The sequence below is a fragment of the Haematobia irritans genome, chromosome 3, assembly GCF_050003625.1.
Source record: "Haematobia irritans isolate KBUSLIRL chromosome 3, ASM5000362v1, whole genome shotgun sequence".
In the NCBI taxonomy this organism is placed as follows: Eukaryota; Metazoa; Arthropoda; class Insecta; order Diptera; family Muscidae; genus Haematobia; species Haematobia irritans.
Window position 1 is genome coordinate 173594571 of NC_134399.1, and position 21287 is coordinate 173615857.

The 21287-nt window shown below is 30.3% G+C and overlaps 2 protein-coding genes across 9 annotated transcripts in view; one reads left to right on the forward strand and one right to left on the reverse strand.

The window, feature by feature from the left end:
• Positions 1-6789: 6789 nt before the first annotated feature.
• Positions 6790-21287, forward strand: part of rg (A kinase anchor protein rugose) — a 373937-nt gene continuing 359439 nt past the window's right edge. For 6 of the 8 annotated variants that reach the window (XM_075298736.1, XM_075298738.1, XM_075298737.1 and 3 more), the window contains exon 1: positions 6790-7119. In XM_075298736.1, the coding sequence (XP_075154851.1) occupies positions 6901-7119 (219 nt within the window). In that variant the 5' untranslated portion in view covers positions 6790-6900. The remainder of the gene's footprint in view (positions 7120-21287) is intronic. The other 2 variants (XM_075298744.1, XM_075298743.1) reach the window with 1 other exon arrangement.
• Positions 7755-8922, reverse strand: LOC142231375 (uncharacterized). Its single transcript, XM_075301985.1, has 2 exons — positions 8107-8922; positions 7755-8048 (listed from the first exon to the last, which is right to left on the reverse strand). The coding sequence occupies exons 1-2, from the start codon at positions 8846-8848 to the stop codon at positions 7780-7782; spliced, it is 1011 nt and encodes a 336-aa protein (XP_075158100.1). The 5' UTR covers positions 8849-8922; the 3' UTR covers positions 7755-7779.

The window sequence follows — 21287 nt, forward strand, 5'->3', positions numbered from 1 at the left end:
ACTTTTACGACAAGTTGGAAAAATTCCATGAAAATAAAAGTAAACATAAATGAAGTGATTAAGGTAAATATTGACGAAAACCAACCATAAAAACTTAATGCAAGGGATTTAGTTAGAAAGGTATTTCAATTAATGTAAACATTTGAAGAAATTTAAGTACACTAAAATATTTTTCCAATTTAACTGAGATTTAATAGTGAGAACTCCCTAATGTCTTCCAAGCATACTTTAATTATATGTTTACATGCTTTCCATTTCCTTATTTAACAGATTGTTGACATGCCTAAAGGTATGCCACATTTTCAGCCCTTTTTCTCGGTTTCATTAAGATTTGAAGTTTTCACTTCCCTTCTTGTTTTGTAAAAAAAAAAAAACACTTTAAGAATTTTCTCATTATTTTCACTCCCTCATATAAAGATGAATGCTTGTGCCTTTTTTGTTTTGTTTTAGCTTTTATATAGCTAAGTGTTATAAACCAGGTTTACAGGCATTTTATTCAATTTATTTGTGTACTTCTGTTTACTCACTCTCTTGTGGGCATGGCTGCTAGAGAACGCCTAGGCTGCAGTGGAGGGAGCTATGATGATGATATTCATTTCATAGAGACTCGTGTGTAAATCAAAGCATACTTTTAGGCTTTATGACAAAATGGTATTAAATTGAAAAGAGACCAGATATAAAAATGACAACCAGCAACACACATATTCTCACATAAGTTCATATAAATCTATATGAGGTTTTGTTTTCATTATGTGTATGTGTGTTTAGTAAATGAATACGAAAAAACCCAGGCCAGGATAAACAAGAATATTTTCAACAAAAAAAAAAAAAAAAACATGGAGGAGGTGGTAAATTGAGTTTTTTGTCAAAAGAGATGAATAGCAACAGTCTTTTGAGGATTATTGCGTAGGTGTATTAGGTATGGCAGCTGTGTTGTTTTTGTTTTTTACAGTGGCAAAAAAAACGGAATAACTTTATGGCCCACGCCACTTCAAAGAGTAAATTACGGAATTAATTTAATTTTTCTCGAAATATACCACAAAGAACACAATATTTCATATATTTAATGTGATTTATCTCGAAACGTGGTCTGTGGTTGTGATGATTATAAAACACAACTATTAAATTAAGAACATAATTTATTTAAGAATTAATGTTCCTGTAAATCGTACGAAAACTATAAATCTAAAGATGAAATCTCCCTTGGGTTTTCCCGGTACTTTTCCATTCCAGAGAAAGCCTTCATTTGATACGCCATGCATATTAAATATTGGAACATATATATAAAACCGGCCAGGGCGATTGCTTATTGGCTTCTAAATTGTTAGCTAGGCCATATGGAGTCTATTTGCACGTGGTAATTAGAGGGCCAATTTTAAACCGGATGGGATGAACTTCACTCCTCCAAGAGGTCTAGGAGGACAAATCTAGGGGTCGGTTTTTGTGGGCTATATATAATTATGAACCGATACGGACCAAATTTGTGCATGGTCGTTAGATGGCGTATACTAGGTTAGGTTAGGTTAGGTGGCAGCCCGATGTATCAGGCTCACTTAGACTATTCAGTCCATTGTGATACCACTTTGGTGAACTTCTCTCTTATCACTGAGTGCTGGCCGAATCCATATTAAGCTCAATGACAAGGGACCTCCTTTTTATAGCTGAGTCCGAACGGCGTTCCACATTGCAGTGAAACCACTTAAAGAAGCTTTGAAACCCTCAGAAATGTTACCAGCATTACTGAGGTGGGATAATCCACCGCTGAAAAACTTTTTAGTGTTCGGTCGAAGCAGAAATCGAACCCACGACCTTGTGTACGCAAGGCGGGTATGGTAACCATTGCACCACGGTGGCTCCCGATGGCGTATACTAACATTGCGCGCCTAATTAGAACATGATTGATTGAAATTTACTCATCCAAGAGGCCTCGGAATTCAAATCCGGGAGTCACTTTATGGGGTCTATACCTACAAGTGGTCCCATATGGCTCATTTGCAATACCACGTGACATATATCAATAACAACTATTTTTATAAAGTTGCAAGTTTATAGCTTATAGACCTAGAATTTCATCAGGACCCAGAATATATATACTTTATTCGGTCTGAGACCACTATGTTATCTCGGTGTGTTACAAATACAATGACAACGTTGGTATACCCCCCATTATATAACAAATAAGAAATAGCATAAGGCAAGACTTCTATGCCACAGTTGTTGAAATTCTACCAAAAATAGTAAATTTTTTACTGTTTGGTAGAATTTTTACTGTTTTTTATAACAATAAAATTTTAACAAAATTTTCTATAAAAATAACATTTTGAAAAAATGTTCTATAGAAATAAAATTTTGATAAAATTTTCTATAGAAATAAAATTTTGACAAAATTTTCTATAGAAATAAAATTTTGACAAAATTTTCTATAGAAATAAAATTTTGCAAAAATTTTCTATGCAAATAAAATTTTGACAAAATTTTCTATAGATATAAAATTTTGACAACATTTTATAAAGAAATAAAATTCTTGATAAAATTTTCTATTCAAATACAATTTTGTCAAAATTTTCTATAGAAATAAAATTTTGACAAAATTTTCTATAGAAATAAAATTTTGACAAAATTGTCTATAACAATGAAATTTTGACAAAATTTTCTATAACAATGAAATTTTGACAAAATTTTCGATAAAAATAAAATCTTTTATAAAAAATAAGATTTTGACAAAATTTTCTATAGAAATAAAATTTTGGCAAAATTTTCTATAGAAGTAAAATGTTGACAAAATTTTCTATAGAAATAAAATTTTGACAAAATTTTCTATAGAAATACAATTTCGACAAAATTTTCTATAGAAATTAAATTTTGACAAAATTTTCTATAGAAATAAAATTTTGACAAAATTTTCTATAGAAATAAAATTTTGAAAAAATTTTCTACAGGAATAAAATTTTGACAACATTTTCTATAGAAATAAAATTTTGACAAAATTTTCTATAGAAATACAATTTTGACAAAATTTTCTATATAAATTAAATTTTGACAAATTAGAAATAAAATGTTGACAAAATTTTCTATAGAAATAAAATGTTGACAAAAATTTATGTAGAAATAAAATTTTAACATTTTCTATAGAAATACAATTTTTACAAAATTTTCTATAGAAATAAAATTTTGACAAAATTTTCTATAGAAATTAAATATTGAAAAAATTTTCTATGGAATTAAAATGTTGACAAAATTTTCTATAAAAATAAAATGTTGACAAAATTTTTTATACATATAAAATTTTTGCAAAATTTTCTATAGAAATAGAATTTTGACAAAATTTTCTGTAGAAATAAAATTTTGAAAAATTTTTCTATTGAAATAAAATTTTGACAAATTTTTCTATAGAAATAAAATTTTGACAAAATTTTCTATAACAATAAAATTTTGACAAAATTTTCTATATAAATAAAATTTGGACAAAATTTTCCATAACAATAAAATTTTGACAAAATATTCTATAGAAATAAAATTTTGAAAAAATTTTCTATAACAGTAAAATTTTTACAAAATTTTCTATAGAAATAGAATTTTGACGAAATTTTCTATAGAAATAAAATTTTGACAAAATTTTCTATAGAAATAAAATTTAGACAAAATTTTCTATAACAATAAAATGTTGAAAAAACTTTTCTATAACAATAAAATTTTGACAAAATTTTCTATAGAAATAAAATTTTGACAAAATTTTCTATAAAAATAAAATTTTGACAAATTTTTCTATAGAAAGAAAATTTTGACAAAATTTTCTATACCAATGATATTTTGACAAAATTTTCTATAACAATAAAATTTTGGCAACATTTTTTATAGAAATAAAATTTTGACAAAAATTTCTATAGAAATACAATTTTGACAAAATTTTCTATAGAAATTAAATTGTGACAAAAGATAAATAAAATGTTGACAAAATTTTTTATACAAATAAAATTTTGACAAAACTTTCCATAGAAATTAAATTGTGACAAAATTTTCTATAAAAATAAAATTTTGACAAAATTTTCTATAAAAATAAAATTTTGACAAAATTTTCTATAACAATAAAATTTTTACAAAATTTTCATAGTATTGAATTATGACAAAATTTTGTATAGAAATAAAATTTTGACAAAATTTTCTATAACAATAAAATTTTTACAAAATTTTCATAGTATTGAATTATGACAAAATTTTCTATAGAAATAGAATTTTGACAAAATTTTCTATAGACACAGAATTTTGGCAAAATTTTCTGTAGAATGTGGCAAAATTTTCTATAGAAATAAAATTTTGACTAAATTTTCTACAGAATTATAATTTTTAGAAAATTTTCTATAGAAATAAAATTTTGACAAAATTTTCTATAGAATTGCAATTAAAAAAAAAAAATTTTTAAAACAATAAAATTTTAACAAAATTTTCTATAACAATAAAATGTTGACAAGATTTTCTATAAAAAAAATTTTTACAAAATTTTCTATAGAAAACAAATTTGACAAAATTTTCTATTGAAATAGAATTTTGACAAAATTTTCTATAGAATTACAATTTTTATAAAATTTTCTATAGACATAAAATTTTGACAAAATTTTCTATAGAATTACAATTTAAAAAAAATTCTATAACAATAAATATTTGACAAAATTTTCTATAGGAATAAAATTTTGACTAAATTTTCTATAGAAACAAAAATTTGACAAAATTATCTATAGAAATAAAATTTTGACAAAATTTTCTATAGAAATAAAATTAAAAAAAAAATCTATAACAATAAAATTTTGACAACATTTTCTATAGAAATAAAATTTTGACAAAATTTTGTATAAAAATAGAATTTTGAGAAAATTGTTTATAGAAATAAAATTGTGACAAAATTTTCTATTGAAATAAAATTTTGACAAAATTTTCTATAGAAATAAAATTTTGACAAAATTTTCTATAGATATAAAATTCTGGAAAAATTGTCTATAGAAATAAAATTTTGACAAAATTTTCTATAACAATAAAATTTTAACAAAATTTTCTATAGAAATAAAATTTTGCAAAATAAGATTGTTTTGACAGTCTTCTCCGATTTATTTTGCAAAAGAACACTATTAATATGGGATTTTTATACCATTGAAAAATTTGTTTGGAAATGATAGAAAGGTATTTCGAGCTCGGTTAAGATTTACCAATTATGTTTATAATTCTCAATATTCCCTTAAAGGGCCCGATCTCGAAAAAAAATTTCCTATCAAGAATACAATGATTTTCAAAAATTTCGAATATTTTCTCAATTTTTGGTTTCAGTTTTCATTTAATTTTTGTTGTTTATTGACACATATTCTATACGTTTGACTTCTGCAATGACTTGACTCTGGAAACATAATCAATCAAATTTCTTCCATTCGAAATACGAAGGGAAGGTTTTGTCTGAGATCACAGTATAAATCTATAGTAAATCATTTTAATCATGTCCATTGTTCTTGATTGTCACTTCAATATTTCCTGCAATTCTCATTTTAAAACTTATTAATGTAAATTCCATTTCCATTCATCTAGCAATTTTGCTCTATTGTTATTGTACAATTAAAATAATTGTATGAGATTACTTGAACAACAATCTTTTTATCGAAAGTCATAAATCAAAAATATAAATTGTGTACAATTAAAATGTGACCTTTTACATTAACATGAATTTCTTTAGAGAATAATATTTGCAATAAGAAACTTTTATATGACTTTTTAGATGACAAATCGGATTTGTTTTTTCCTCCCTTAAGAGATATTATAGCAATTATTAATAAATTTTGTTATCTCATTGTTTTTATTTACTCGCATTATAACTTTTCCCCCACTCTCCAATAATAAGGAATTACTTCCCATCTTAAATGACATCAACACGTCATCTATTTTATAAGGTCATGAAAATGTTGCGCTAAATTACTTTGTAACTTTTTTGTTTCTTTATGCTATAAGCATCAATTTCCTTGGATTTATGTCTTAACTTCCTTTTACGTATAACGAAGAAAAAAAAAACATATTATTGTAACAATCATTTTATGAGTATTATTACGTTTGATATAAACAGGAAATGTATTTTCCAAGTACAAGAAATTTACCCATACAAATGTATAGTATATTTTTAGGCTTTGTATTTTATATTAATAACACCAAAGAAATCCCTGTTATAAACAGGATATATCACAAAATATTTTAAATGCAATGAACGGAAACACAAAGTAATGTCCACGAAAATCAAAAGTGACCATTAAACCGTAAACAAGAATCATAACATGATGGCGAAAAAAAATATCTAAATGTGTGCTTTTTCTTATTTATTTTCCTATACAAAAAAAAATAGAAAAAAATAAACTCATTTCATCCCATCATAAATAAACAACAAAACGTATATTTAATACTTTTAATTTTATGAATACTTAAAAAAACTAATAAAATTTTTTCTTTATTTTTGTTTTCTCTTGAAAATCTCTTTCTAAAGTTAGATTCCTCAGATCAAGAAAACGAAACAAAAATTGAACGTTATTAAAAAGTTTTTAAAATACTGTAAAATAGAGAAAATATGTAAATATTTTAAAAAATCAAAAATTAAATATAAACAATTTTAAAGAATTAAATAAACACCGGCGGAGAAAAAAAAACTAACAAAAACAATTGCAATCGTCGCAAATTTAAGTCAACACCTACTAAGTAGGTTTTCCAGTAGCTAAAATCATAAAAAACCAACAACAAATAAAAAAAGTCAGAAAAATGAAAACGCTAGCCTTAAATTACCATTACTAACGGGAATATTAACAACAACAAAAATAATATTCTTCATTACCATAACTACAACATCCTCGCTAATCTTCGCTTCATAGCTCCATTGCAATTATGGATTCTTTGGAGCGTATAATGCGTGCGGCACCTTTGCCGCGGGCTCTTAGCGTTAATACAGCAACAACAAAGGGCCAACAACGCGCCCTAGTGCATGCCTCGTTAGCTGCTGCCACGGTGGGTCGCAAAGGTAGACATTTAACGGGAACATTTTGTCTAACCGGCGATACCATGGAAGGCATTATACAGTGTTTAGTGTTCTTGAAAGCATTTTCGGTAAGTACTTCTGGTGTGCAATGGAAAACCTTAAATCTGTTACTCATAGTAAATTAAAATTTATTTGGAATAAAAAATTTTGGAAAATGCAAAAAAAAAAAAAAAAATAAAACACATTTAAACTTAAATTATATTATGCTATTTAACTTGGTATTATTTATTTTCTATATGGAATAAATTATAATTCGCTATATTTAATAATTTATATGTATATATCGTCATATGAAATCAAAAAAGGCGTAACTTACATTGCAAAAATTTTACAGGAGAAACAAAAAACTTCCTAAAATGGATAATAAACCAAATTGTTTAAAAAATTTTTTTAGGTTAAGCTAAGTTGTTACTATCGAATTAGTATTTGAAGAAAAATTTTAATTTTTTGTATTATATACAGAGCTATGAAACTTACGCCTTATGAGGATTAGATTTTCTGAAACCCAAAAGGGCGTAAGTTACAATAAAAAAATTTTGCTACGATTTAGGAAATGTTTTACTATGTTCTTCATTAAATAGATCCACTATAAATGTTTTTTTATTAACATACTTATAGTAAACAAAACATAAAAAGTAATTCAGCAAAAAAAAGAACATTTTCAGTAAAAAGATTTCATATCATAAATAGATAAAAAATATAATATAGTATAGGATACTGTTTTATTGCTAATTTTGATAGGGCAAATTTGTATAAAAATCATGGCAATCTTCTGGTATGAAGGATTTAAGATCCTGGAGATGTTCCCACTTTTTTTTAGAAATTTTTATTCTCTGAGAATGTAATGGAGAAGGTTGGTTGTCATGAGTATCTTTTGCTTTTCGGTTTGGAAGAATTGCATATTCCTCTTTAATGTTTGTTTTAAAGTAAATAGTTCCAGACGTATCGTATCCCAATGCTCGAATCATGTTAACGGTGGGATCTCCAGCAATTTTTCCTGCAAAATATTTTTGATTGTATTTACAGGTCATAAATATTTATTATCACAATTTTACCTGGACGAATGGAAGAGTAAAGCTTAGGAAGAGAATCATAATCCATAAAATATGAATGAGTAAGATGATGGGTGTTGAGTGGAAATGGAGACTTAAGGGAATCGTTAACATATTCAACGAATTGAGAAGGTAGATTAATTTTCTTATTGTTTATTTTTCTTTGGATTAACGAATGAGTTGAATCACATTCCATTTGGGTGTGTCCAACTATTAAATATTTGTGCTCAATTGTTATGTTTTTGTTAATACACAAGGATATTAATGCGTTCGACAATATGACATTGCGGTTTTGATAAAAGCAGCCATCCGAATATATTATAATATGGTTAATATCTGGTGACTGAAGTATACAATTTTTTAAGTGTTTTATAATGCATGTTGTGAAAGTAGACGCTACCAGATTCCCTTCAGATTCATCCCAGATATAATTGTCAGATTTATGGCTAATGATATTATAAATAGTGAAGTTATGTACTTGCAGTTTCATTTTATAATATGAAGCACTTGCGTTTGTTTGAGGAATCAATTTTACGGCTTGCATATCCATGCATAATAATAAGAAAATTCCAGACTTTGCATTTTCGACATCGTTTGCTTTTTCTTCTCGCATGGCATCAACTTCTGATCTATGACTGATATATTGATCCTCAGTTATGTTTCTTGCCTCATATGATACACAAGTATCACACATGTCATTCCTTGGTTTAAATAATGAAATATTTTGTTCTTTTATTATAAGCATAAACTTGGGATACGATACTGCTGAAACTTCATCATCGCTATTTTTAATGCATTCTTCACAATATAATTTATAAATTTGGCTGAATGATTTAAAATCTGTTTGCAAATAAAGTTTCTTGATATACTGTCTTCGGTAATGGGATTCAAGCTTCGGAATATCATTTAACCAATTTTTTAAAAAGTTATGACGTTTCTCGTATTTTTTATCTTTAATCGAGGTCTTTCTTCTCGGAATAACTTTATCCGGCTGTTCCTTATTTAGGTAGATTTCATCTACCCAATTTCGTACAGTTTTTTCAGTTATTCCAAAAGTTGAAGTAAACATTTTCTGGCAAACTTGGATACGAGTTACCTTAGCTTGCAAATAGTAACATTTGGACAGCGATCGCCTTGAAAAAATGTTCCTATTTCGTGCTTTTTCAGAAACGACCACGTGACTTCTTACATACACTTTTTTTCTCCCCAGGTCATATTCCAAAATCGATCAAATATTTGTTGGCGTATATTTTCAGCAAAGTGGGAGCAATGACGCAATGAGCTCTTTTCACAAAATTTAGACTGACATCTTATCCCCAATTCAATGTTTTTAAAAAACCCATTGAATGCCTCTCTTCTCTTGTTTGTTTCTTTTCTATTCTATTTCTTCTCTTGCGTTAGTTTTTTTTTTTGTTTTTAAGGCGTAAGTTACCTGTTTGGTTTATGAAATGTTTGCGCTTGCAGTTACGGCTTTTAGAATTTTGTTAATAAAATCGCCGTTTTTAGTCGTATGACTGTAAAACTTAGCAGGTCCGTGTATTTTGATGCGGTGCATAGTAATCAATCAAAAAGTCGATTTAGAATTTTTTGTAACTTACGCCTTTTTTGATTTCATATGACGATATGTATTAATATACATATTTTATAAAATAATAGGTTTAAAAAAATATATTTTTAATAAAAAAAAAAGGCTATTCGAACATATTGACCATGAATATCACTGCCCAAAATTAGACTTTTAATTGTTTTCTAATTCAATCACGAAATTCACAATAACTCCATGTTTAGGGACAATTCACTAGAATTCTAAGTTTGGGGACATTATCACAATCGAAATATTTAGTAATGTTATTCTGTATATGGGGCTCAGAAATTTCGGAACATTAGCACTTGAATATATATTAACCATTTAATTAACAAGAGATTTTATAAAATCGAGGATTTAGTTAATGTAAGGAGATGAAAGAATTTGGAAATGTGGGATTAATATCAATTAAATATTGTAAGGAAACATTAAGAAGTCATGGTAATTATTTATCTTAACGATTTACTTGTAGGTGAGATGTAAATCAGTTAAGAGATTCTCTTTGGAATTTTATGTATTTCAGTTATGCGGACATAATTCAATGCGTATTGTTTGGGAATATCTTCAGATTAGTTTGGGGACATAATTGCATGATTCACAAATGTTCGGGGACAATGTAAATAAAAATTGGAATAAATGATTTAAAATAATTCTGGGTACAATTTTTAATACGAAAATTCATTTATACGAAGGTTTCCTTCTATATTTCGGGATTAGAGAACAAAACCCGATATTAATCATCGAACATCGCTTTATATTAGTTTGGGGACATAATCGCATAATACCCGAAAGTTCGGGGACAATATAATCGGAAATTTGGAGAACAATATAAACCATTTAGAATTAGTTGAATTCGAAAATTTAGCTTTACGAGGGTTGTCCTTTATATTTCGGGATAAAAGAACATTTGAAAATCGCTTTATTGTTTTCAAAATATTCCCCATCGAGATGTATGTGTTTGAACCACATCCTCAAAAAAAATCGCTTCTGTAACATATACCCCAAACATATTTTGTTTCAAGCATCAATCTTCACGAAATTCGTCATGGACTGTATTACGATCTCAGTTGTTCATCACGACATTGATAAACACTGATTATTGACGGAGCTTCGTCGCCTAAAATTGAATTAAGTTCAGCGATACACTGTTGTTGGGTTAATCCCTGTCGAAAGTTTTAAAAAATTTTCACGATTTAATTCCAATTTTTGGCGAGATTTAGTTGTTTAATTTGCTGTAAACCACACAAATAAAGTGTGATACGGTCAACATTTGATCAAGGTAAAACGCGTGTAAATCGGTGAAATCGTTTATTTAAAAAATTAAACATAATTCAATGCTTATTGTTTGGGAATATCTTCAGATTAGTTTGAGGACATAATCGCATGATTCACAAAAGTTCGGGGACAATGTAAATAAACTTTGGAATAAATGATTTAAAATAATTCTGGGTACAATTTTTAATACGAAAATTCATTTATACGAAGGTTTCCTTCTATATTTCGGGATTAGAGAACAAAACCCGATATTAATCATCGAACATCGCTTTATCTTAGTTTGGGGACATAATCGCATAATTCCCGAAAGTTCGGGGACAATATAATCGGAAATTCGGAGACCAATATAAACCATTTAGAATTAGTTGAATTCGAAAATTTAGCTTTACGATGGTTGTCCTTTATATTTCAGGATAAAAGAACAATCGAAAATCGTTTTTTTTTTGTTTTCGAAATATTCCCCATCGAGATCTTTACACTTGTGTATGTGTTTGAACCACACCCTCAAAAAAAATCGCTTTTGTAACATATATCCCAAACATATTTTGCTTCAACCATCAATCTTCACGAAATTCGTTATGGACTGTACTACGATCTCAGTTGTTCATCATGCCATTGATAAACACTGATCATTTACGGAGCTTCATCGCCTAAAATTGAATTAAGTTCATCGATACACTGTTGTTGAGTTAATCCATGTCGAAAGTTGTAAAAAATGTTCACGATTTAATTCCAATTTTTGGCGAGATTTAGATGTTTAATTTGCTGTAAACAACACAAATAAAGGGTGATAAGGTCAACATTTGATCAAGGTAAAACGCGTGTAAATCGGTGAAATCGTTTATTTAAAAAATCAAATTAAATTTCTTTTTAAAGTTCAATTAGTATAAAATTCAGGAAAAATATTCAGTTAGGCTTTCACTTTTCCGAATTGCCGGGCCTCACGCTTGACACCTGCCATCAGATTTTGTACAGCCACCTTGTCCACCTTCTTCGCCGCAGAAAGCCAGTTTGCCTTGAACTGCTGCTCGTCCTTAGCAGTATTTTTGGTCTTCTTTAGGTTCCGCTTGACAATAGCCCAGTATTTCTCAATTGGGCGGAGCTCTGGCGTGTTGGGAGGGTTCTTGTCCTTGGGAACCACCTGCACGTTGTTGGCGGCGTACCACTCCATGGACTTTTTACCGTAATGGCAAGATGCCAAATCCGGCCAAAACAGTACGGAACAACCGTGCTTCCTCAGGAAAGGCAGCAGACGTTTATTCAAACACGGTCTACTGCCTTTCAAGCCACAGGTACAGATGGCTTGCCAAACCAGATATTTCTTTGCGAACTTTGACAGTTTTATGTGCTTGAAAATATCTGCTACCTTTCCCCTTCCTTTTGCCGTATAAAACTCCTGTCCCGGAAGCTGCTTGTAGTCGGCTTTGACGTAGGTTTCGTCGTCCATTACCACGCAGTCAATCTTCGTCAGCATCGTCGTGTACAGCCTCCGGGATCGCGCTTTGGCCGTCGTATTTTGTTTATCATCGCGATTTGGAGTCGCTACCTTCTTGTAAGCCGATAGTCCGGCTCGTTTTTTGCTCGATGCACGGTTGTAGACGATACACCCAGCTTATTTGCGGCATCTCGGAGAGAGAGGTTAGGGTTTCGCTTGAAACTACCGGCAACTCTCTTTGTCGTCTCAGCGGCTTCCAGTTTTCGATTTCCCCCCGATCCAGACTTCCTGGCTGTCGACAAACGTTCCCCAAACACTTTAATTACATTTGTAACGGTTGATTTGGCAACTTTTAGCGATTTTGCCAGCTTTGCGTGCGAGTAGCTCGAATTTTCGCGATGCGCGAGCAAAATTTTGATACGCTGCTCTTCTTGCTTGGACGGCATTTTGACAACTGAAGAGTGAATTCCAAAATCAAAATAGGAGCAACATTCTACACACACACACACCTTCAAAATGAGGGGTGTTCAGGTGTTTTATATGCAAAATTTAAAGGAATATGTCAAGTTTAAATTGACCAAATTTTGACCGTATCACTCTTTAGTGGTCGTATGCCAAAATGTTCTGAGTACGTATAACCTCAACAGTTTTACCATAGAGCTATAAGTTGGCAGATAACACTACACACTAGGGTTGCCCAATACCGAAATATAAAACGGAAAAAAGATGATGCCTTTGAACTTAGTTAGGAACGTTATCGTACAGTTTAAATTTAAAAATTTTGTTGAGTAGGTTAAGTAATCAAAATTTGAAAAAATTGAGCAAAAATTAACAATTCGACATTTGCCTGTGAATGTTTTATAATCGGAGCTTGAAATTATTTAAACATTTTGTGACAATATGATTGTCAAAAACTTAGGAATAAATTAATCATTAATCATTTACAATTTCTCTTTGAATATTGCCCAAAATAATAATTTACTACTTTATATAGATCTAAAATTTACATCTGAGCAAACGAGAGGTTCGGTTATTAGTTCAGTAGCTTTAATAATAAAATGACAATGAGTCTATGACTTTAATGTAACACTATGATAATTTTCACGTTGTGAACTGAAATCAATGAAAGCATCTCTTTTAAAATACATTTTAAAAAATATCCCCTTTCAACTTTTCACTTTTTTACTATTGTCGTATAAAATCACCTTTCCTTACTTTGGCCAAATTGGTTTGTACTTTAGTCGTCATATACATGTTTCATTATCTAGATTTTCAATACAAATAAAAAACTATACATTTTTCACAAACATCTGACATTTAACGCCAAACGTTCCTGAAAATTTGAACATATTTACCAAAAATTGACGGTCAATGAGTATACCCTTGTCAAATTCAGGGAAGTGAAGGCAAGTAATGAAACCAAAATATCCTTTTTCCTTCCTTGGGGCGAAAAGAAAACGGATTTTGTTCCCCTTAATTCCCATTAACATGTTATAAATGAATTTTTTCACTACAACATATGTATGTGTATTGGACCGAAATCCCGCCCATAACAACTTTACAATTTTTTTTTTATTTCAAATCATTCGACTTTTCCTTTCCTTTTATTTCTTTGGTGGAACACTTTTTTGGTTGTATGGCATATGTATGTATTGTGCCTTCTGGGGGAGGATGTTCCAACGGTAAAAGCTATTCATTAAAAATGTATGGGAAAAATTAAGTTATGCCGAATTTTAGGGGCAAACTTCAAATACATTAGAAGCATACTTTCAGGCGAATTTTTTATTTATTATAATTTAAGGTTTGATTTTAGTTTTGAGTATAAGAGATTGGGAAAACCATACCTTATAGAGTCTTTTCAATAAGAGCTACCATTTAATTTAACCAAGTTTTTGTTAACAGCTACAGAAGGTGTACATGTTTGTAATTTTATATTGAAATATATATTTACACGTATATCGCTCAAAGCTGTTCATTGACATAAAATTATATAAGTCTGGTTAACATAGAAATACTTTATACTTAAGTTTATAGATTATTCGTTTAGGTGTTCCTTAAGGGTTGAGTATATGGGATTGGTGAAATTTATGACTTAGCTTTTGTTACACCAATTAACAAAAGTAAAATCAGATTTTCTGAGGTTCTCTAAAAAGATGTGCTAAAATTTAAATTAAAGTTTGTATACATATGTTAAGGCTCTCGTGATTGTTGATAATTTTTTTAGAATTAAGCGTTTTTGTTTTGTGAAATGTATACATAATGCCAACACATACTTTCAGGCAATTTACATTTTTTTATATTTTCTTGTAATAAATAAGAGCTTTTTTCTATGATATAACCATTATATAATTTAACTAATTTAAATATCTTAAATTTTTCTCTATTTACAGGTGAGTGATTTATATAATAATAAAATCCCATGAAATAAACTGAGTAAGTTCCAAAATATTAAACAGAACAAGTATAAACGGCCGTAAGTTCGGCCAGGCCGAATCTTAGGTACCCTCCACCATGGATTGCGTAGAAACTTCTACGAAAGACTGTCATCCACAATCGAATTACTTGGGTTTTGGTACACAGAAAAAAATATCACCAAAATATTTCCAATTAAAAAGTTAATTGAAGTTGAAAAAAATTTCAATTAATAAATTAATTGATACAATTAACTTTTTAATCAAGATAGAAATATTAAGTCAATTAAGTCGATGATTGAAAATTTAAAAATTTTTAATTAAAACATTAATTGATACAATTAACTTTTTAATCAAATTCGGAAGACTAAGTCAGTTAAAGAAAGTGATGAATATTTTGTAATTTTTAATTAAAAATGTATTTCAAACAATCCAAATACAAACCAATTCAGAAAATAATTGAAAATAGTTACATTTCTTAATTAAAAAATTAATTGAGTTTGGCTATCAACATCAATTAAATTTTTAATTGAATCAATTAAAAAATTAATTGAAATTTGCTAATGAAATCAATTAATATTTTAATCAAGAATTTTTTCTATGACCAATTAAAACTGTGATTGATATCGTGATTGAATCAGAAAAAAAATTTTTTGTGTGTATCTTAAAACTTCTTAACATCGTTTTCTAAATAGTGAGTTAGTCCATACGTGGTATATATCAAAGTTATATATAGGTAGGTCTACAAATAATTACGAATCGATATGGACTTTTTCCACGATACGTAGAGAGCCAGAATTGAAATATGAGGGTCGCTTATATGGGGGCTATATACAATTATGAACTTGATATGGACCAATTTTTGCGTGATTGGGGATCGATTTATCAGAGGGCTATATATAACTATAGACCGATATGGACCTAGTTAGGCATGGTTGTTAACGGCCATATACTAGCACAATGTACCAAATTTCAACTGACTCGGATGAAATTTGCTCCTCCAAGAGGCTCCAAAACCAAATCTAGGGATCGGTTTATATGGGGGCCATATATGATTATGGACTGATATAGACCACTTTTGGTATGGTTGTTAAATATCATATACTACTACCACGTACCAAATTTCAACCAGATCGGATGAATTTTGCTTCTCCAAAAGGCACCTGAGGTCAAATCTGGGGATCGGTTTATATGGGAGCTATATATAATTGTGGACTGATATGGACCAATTCCTGCATGGTTGTTGGATACCATATACTAACATCACGTATCAAATTTCAACCGAATCGGATGAATTTTGCTCCTCCAAGGGGCTGCAGAGGTTAAATCTGGGGATCGGTTTATATGGGGCCTATATACAATTATGGACCGATTAAGACCAATTTTTGCATGGGTGTTTGAGGCCATATTTTAACACCACGTACTAAATTTCAACTGAATCAGATAAATTTTGGTCTTCCAAGAGGCTCCGGAGATCAAATCTGGTGATCGGTTTATATGGGGGCTATATATAATTATGGATCGGATGAAATTTGTTTCTCTTAGAGGCTCTGCAAGCCAAATCGGGGGATCGGTTTATATGGGGGCTATATATAATTATGGACCGATGTGGACCAATTTTTACATGGACATTAGAGACCATAAACTAACACCATGTACCAAATTTCAGCCGGATCGGATACAATTTGCTTCTCTTAGTGGCTCCGCAAGCCAAATCGGGGGATCGGTTTAGATGGGGGCTATATATAATATGGACCGATGTGGACCAATTTTTGCATAGTTGTTAGAGACCATATACTAACACCATGTCCCAAATTTCAGCCGGATCGGATGAAATTTGCTTCTCTTAGAGGCTCCGCAAGCTAAATCTCGGGATCGGTTTATATGGGGGCTATATATGATTATGGCCTGATATGGACCACTTTTGGCATGGTTGTTGGATACCATATACTAACATCACGTACCAAATTTCAACCAGATCGGATGAATTTTGCTTCTCCAAAAGGCACCTGAGGTCAAATCTGGGAATCGGTTTATATGGGAGCTATATATAATTGTGAACTGATATGGACCAATTCCTGCATGGTTGTTGGATACCATATACTAACATCACGTACCAAATTTCACCCGGATCGGATGAAATTTGCTTCTCTTAGAGGAACCGCAAGCCCAATTTGGGGGTTCGTTTATATGGGGGCTATACGTAAAAGTGGACCGATATGGCCCATTTGCAATACCATCCGACCTACATCAATAACAACTACTTGTGCGAAGTTTCAAGTCGATAGCTTGTTTCGTTCGGAAGTTAGCGTGATTTCAACAGACGGGCGGACGGTCGAATCGACTCAGAATTTCACCACGACCCAGAATATATATACTTTATGGGGTCTTAGAGCAATATTTCGATGTGTTACAAACGGAATGACAAAGTTAATATACCCCCTATCCTATGGTGGAGGGTATAAAAATAATTTACATATATACTCAGACAAATATAAGACACAAACAACTCAATAAACTTGCTTTCTAGTCTACCAAAAACTGCGTCGCAATTTTCTTCACAAAAATTTCCCCTTTTTTGCAAAGCATACCTTTGGGGCCGTTTGCAAACAGAAAACCCCCACCCCAAACTTTGCTGAAACATCTCCCAGAGGCCTATCTCTAGTTTTGTATTTTTCAAGTCGCAATATTCTTCTCGCCAAACATAAATATTAATATGTTTTCAATTATTTTTATTTTTTTTCTGGATATGTAAGGGCGTCACGCTTGTCGGTTTTTCGAAATGAAGTTACTCTTCTTCACTGATGGAAAATTTTTTAGCGTTTGAGCAAAAATACAACTAACTCACGCATTCGTTATCTATTCTAGTTTGAAATAGAAATGGTTACGGTTGTTAAAGAGAAAAAAAAAAATATATGAATGTATGTATAGATATATTTGGGTTAACGACAGCGGTATGGGTATGGGAAAGAGTTGAACCTTTTGAATTTTTTTTTGCAAACGATATTACGATGGGAATCTACCCTTATGGCGAATTGGTTTTGTGAAACAAGCCTCTAGCGAAGTCAGTGACATGTTCCTCAGCTTTTGTGTTTTTGTTGCTAGGACAAATATTACATGTTTTTTTTCCTTCGAATAGAGATGACACTAAAAAAAAATAATATCACATATAACCACGAACTTTACTTAGCACCACTTTAAAAAAGCGATTCGAGAGACCAGCATATTTTTACGAAATTTAGTTTGCATTGATATTAAAAAAAAAAACATATCCAGCACAGACAAAAATATCACCAAAATATTTCCAATTAAAAAGTTAATTGAAGTTGAAAATTTTTTCAATTAATAAATTAATTCATACAATTAACTTTTTAATCATGATAGAAACATTAAGTTAATTAAGTCAATGATTGAACATTTTAAAATTTTTAATTAAAAAATTAATTGATACAATTAATTTTTTAATCAAATTCGGAAGACTAATTCAGTTAAAAAAAGTGCTGATTTTTTTTTTATTTTTAATTAAAAATGTATTTCAAACAATCATTTGTTAATCCAAATAAAAACTCTAAGCCAATTCAGAAAGTAATTAAAAATAGTTACCTTTTTAATGAATAAATTAATTGAGTTTTGCAATTAACATCAATTAAATTTTTAATTGAATCAATTAAAAAATTAATTGAAATTTGCTGAAAAAATCAATTAATTTTTTAATTAAGAATTTTTTCTATGCCCAATTAAAACTGTGATTGATACTATCATTTTCGTGATTGAAGACATTTCAATTAAAAAATTAATTGGATCAATTAATTTGGTGATTGAATCAGAAAAATTTTTTTTGTGTGAGTGAACAATGCGTTCAGGTTAATCGGCCTGGGCAGACTTTTATCCTTTCCCCATTTCTTCAGTTTGCGGTGTATTTGAAGGAGAGGCTTTAGGAATGTTTGTTCGAGTCGTAATACTAAAACTGTGAATAACTAAGGCTTAAAATATAATTCTTCCACCGTGGTGCAATGGTTAGCATATCCGCCTTGCATACACAAGGTCGTGGGTTCAATTCCTGTTTCGACCGAACACCAAAAAGTTTTTCATGTTGAATAGAGGATTTCAAAGCTTCTCTAAGTGGTTTCACTGCAATGTGGAACGCCGTTCGGGGTCGGCTATAAAAAGGAGGTCCCTTGCCATTGAGTTTAACATGGAATCGGGGAGCACTTAGTGATAAGAGAGAAGTTCACCAATGCGGTATCACAATGGATTGAATAGTCTAAGTGAGCCTGATACATGGGGCTGCCACCTTATTGAAACTATTGAAACTAATTTGCTGTTTACCTTTGCAAATATGGTTTAAGTGAGAATAGTGTAGCATAATTTTAGGATGCTTCGTAAAATTCAAAAATAGTTTTCTGGAAAAAAATAAAACAAATTTAAATACTCAAAATTATTTCCATAACTTTATAAAGACACTATTTGTATTGGTGTAAAAATAATTTATACCTCATACATATTTCACGTAATTATGCTTCATCAGTTTCTACGATCTCATCACATTCTGTTCAATGATGTCTTCTTATTCCCTGTGTAAGTACTCATTCCAATGAATGAAACATCATTTGCATTATATTTTAATGATGTAAACCGATACGCTAGTACAGATAGACAGATAGATAGACTCACATCATTTGCATTTTCTGACAAATAGTAGTATCTGAGGCTGGTTTGTTAAGGATTCTTGTTGAGAATGGCAAAGTCAAATCTCATTATAATTTATGTGACACATTCACAACACTCGGGTTCAGTGATCTGAGGGCGGATTTAAGGCTTTGTCATTGTCATTCCGCTCTGGGGAAATTAAAAGAGATTTTTGTTTTTATATATTAAAAAATATATATTTAAAAGCTAAGGAATTTATTAACATTTTTGACTGAAAATAAAATGAATTTTTTTTTGGAATGTAAAGGCCAATTTATTAACAACCAAAAGGAGATGGAAAATTCATCGTATATTGTTTCAAGATCTAAGGAAAATATTTTTGTTTTCATTCAAAATGCAAAAAAAAAAAAAAAAATCCAAAGAATTTCAGGTGATTTGCTCTTTGTCTCCAAATATTTCAAATCTTTGCTGCCAAATGAACCGACAACACTATTTTTAATTTGATTCATATTTTTTATATTTAATTTTATTTACATTATTTTGTAGTAATAATGATTAGTAATAAATATTTTTGTTCTGTAGCCTTTTTGTACGCGTGAAATGCCACCATGCTATGTAAAATAATTTTTATATGTGACTTTTTAAAATATTTAAAATTATGTGTCCTAATATTGAAGAAACTTCTCATACGCAAAAAGAATTTTATAGACAAAATCGGGCATGAAATTATTAATATGTTTCGACAAAGGACCAAGATAATTAAAACGTCATTTTAATTTTTGTAGACAATAATTTTTTTGTTATTATTATCTTTTATTTTTATTTTTTATACCCTCCACCATAGGACGGGGGGTATATTAACTTCGTCATTCCGTTTGTAACACATCGAAATATTGCTCTAAGACCCCATAATTCTGTGTCGTGGTGAAATTGTGAGTCGATCTGAGCATGTCCGTCCATCCGTCTGTTGAAATCACGCTATCTTCTGAACGAAACAATCTATCGACTTGAAACTTCGCACAAGTAGTTGTTATTGATGTAGGTCGGATGGTATTACAAATGGGCTATATCAGTCCACTTTTACGTATAGCCCCCATATAAACGGACCCCCAAATTTGGCTTCCGAGGCCTCTAAGAGAAGCAAATTTCAACCGATCCAGCTGAAATTTGGTACATGGTGTAAGTATATGGTCTCTAACAACCATGCAAAAATTGGTCCACATCGGTCCATAATTATATATAGCCCCCATATAAACGGATCCCCCGATTTGGTTTGCGGAGCCTCAAAGAGAAGCAAATTTCATCCGATCCGGATGAAATTCCGGAGCCTCTTGGATGAGCAAATTTCATCCGATCCGGATGAAATTTGGCACATGGTGTTGGTATATGTTCCTTAACAACCTTGCAAAAATTGGTCCACATCGGTCCATAATTATATGTAGCCCCCATATAAACCGATCCCCAGGTTTCGCTTGCGGATCCTCAAAGAGAAGCAAATTTCATCCGATACGGCTGAAAATTGGTACATGGTATAAGTATTTGGTCTCTAACAACCTTGCAAAAATTGGTTTATATCGGTCCATAATTGTATATAGCCCCCATATAAACCGATCCCCAGATTTGAACTCCGGAGCCTCTTGGAGGAGCAAAATTCATCCGATCCCGTTGAAATTTGGTATGTGGTGTTAAAATATGGCCTCAAACACCCACGCAAAAATTGGTCGAAATCGGTTCATAATTATATATAGGCCCCATATAAACCGATCTCCAAATTTAACCTCCGGAGACCCTTGGAAGAGCAAAATTCATCCGATTCGGTTGAAATTTG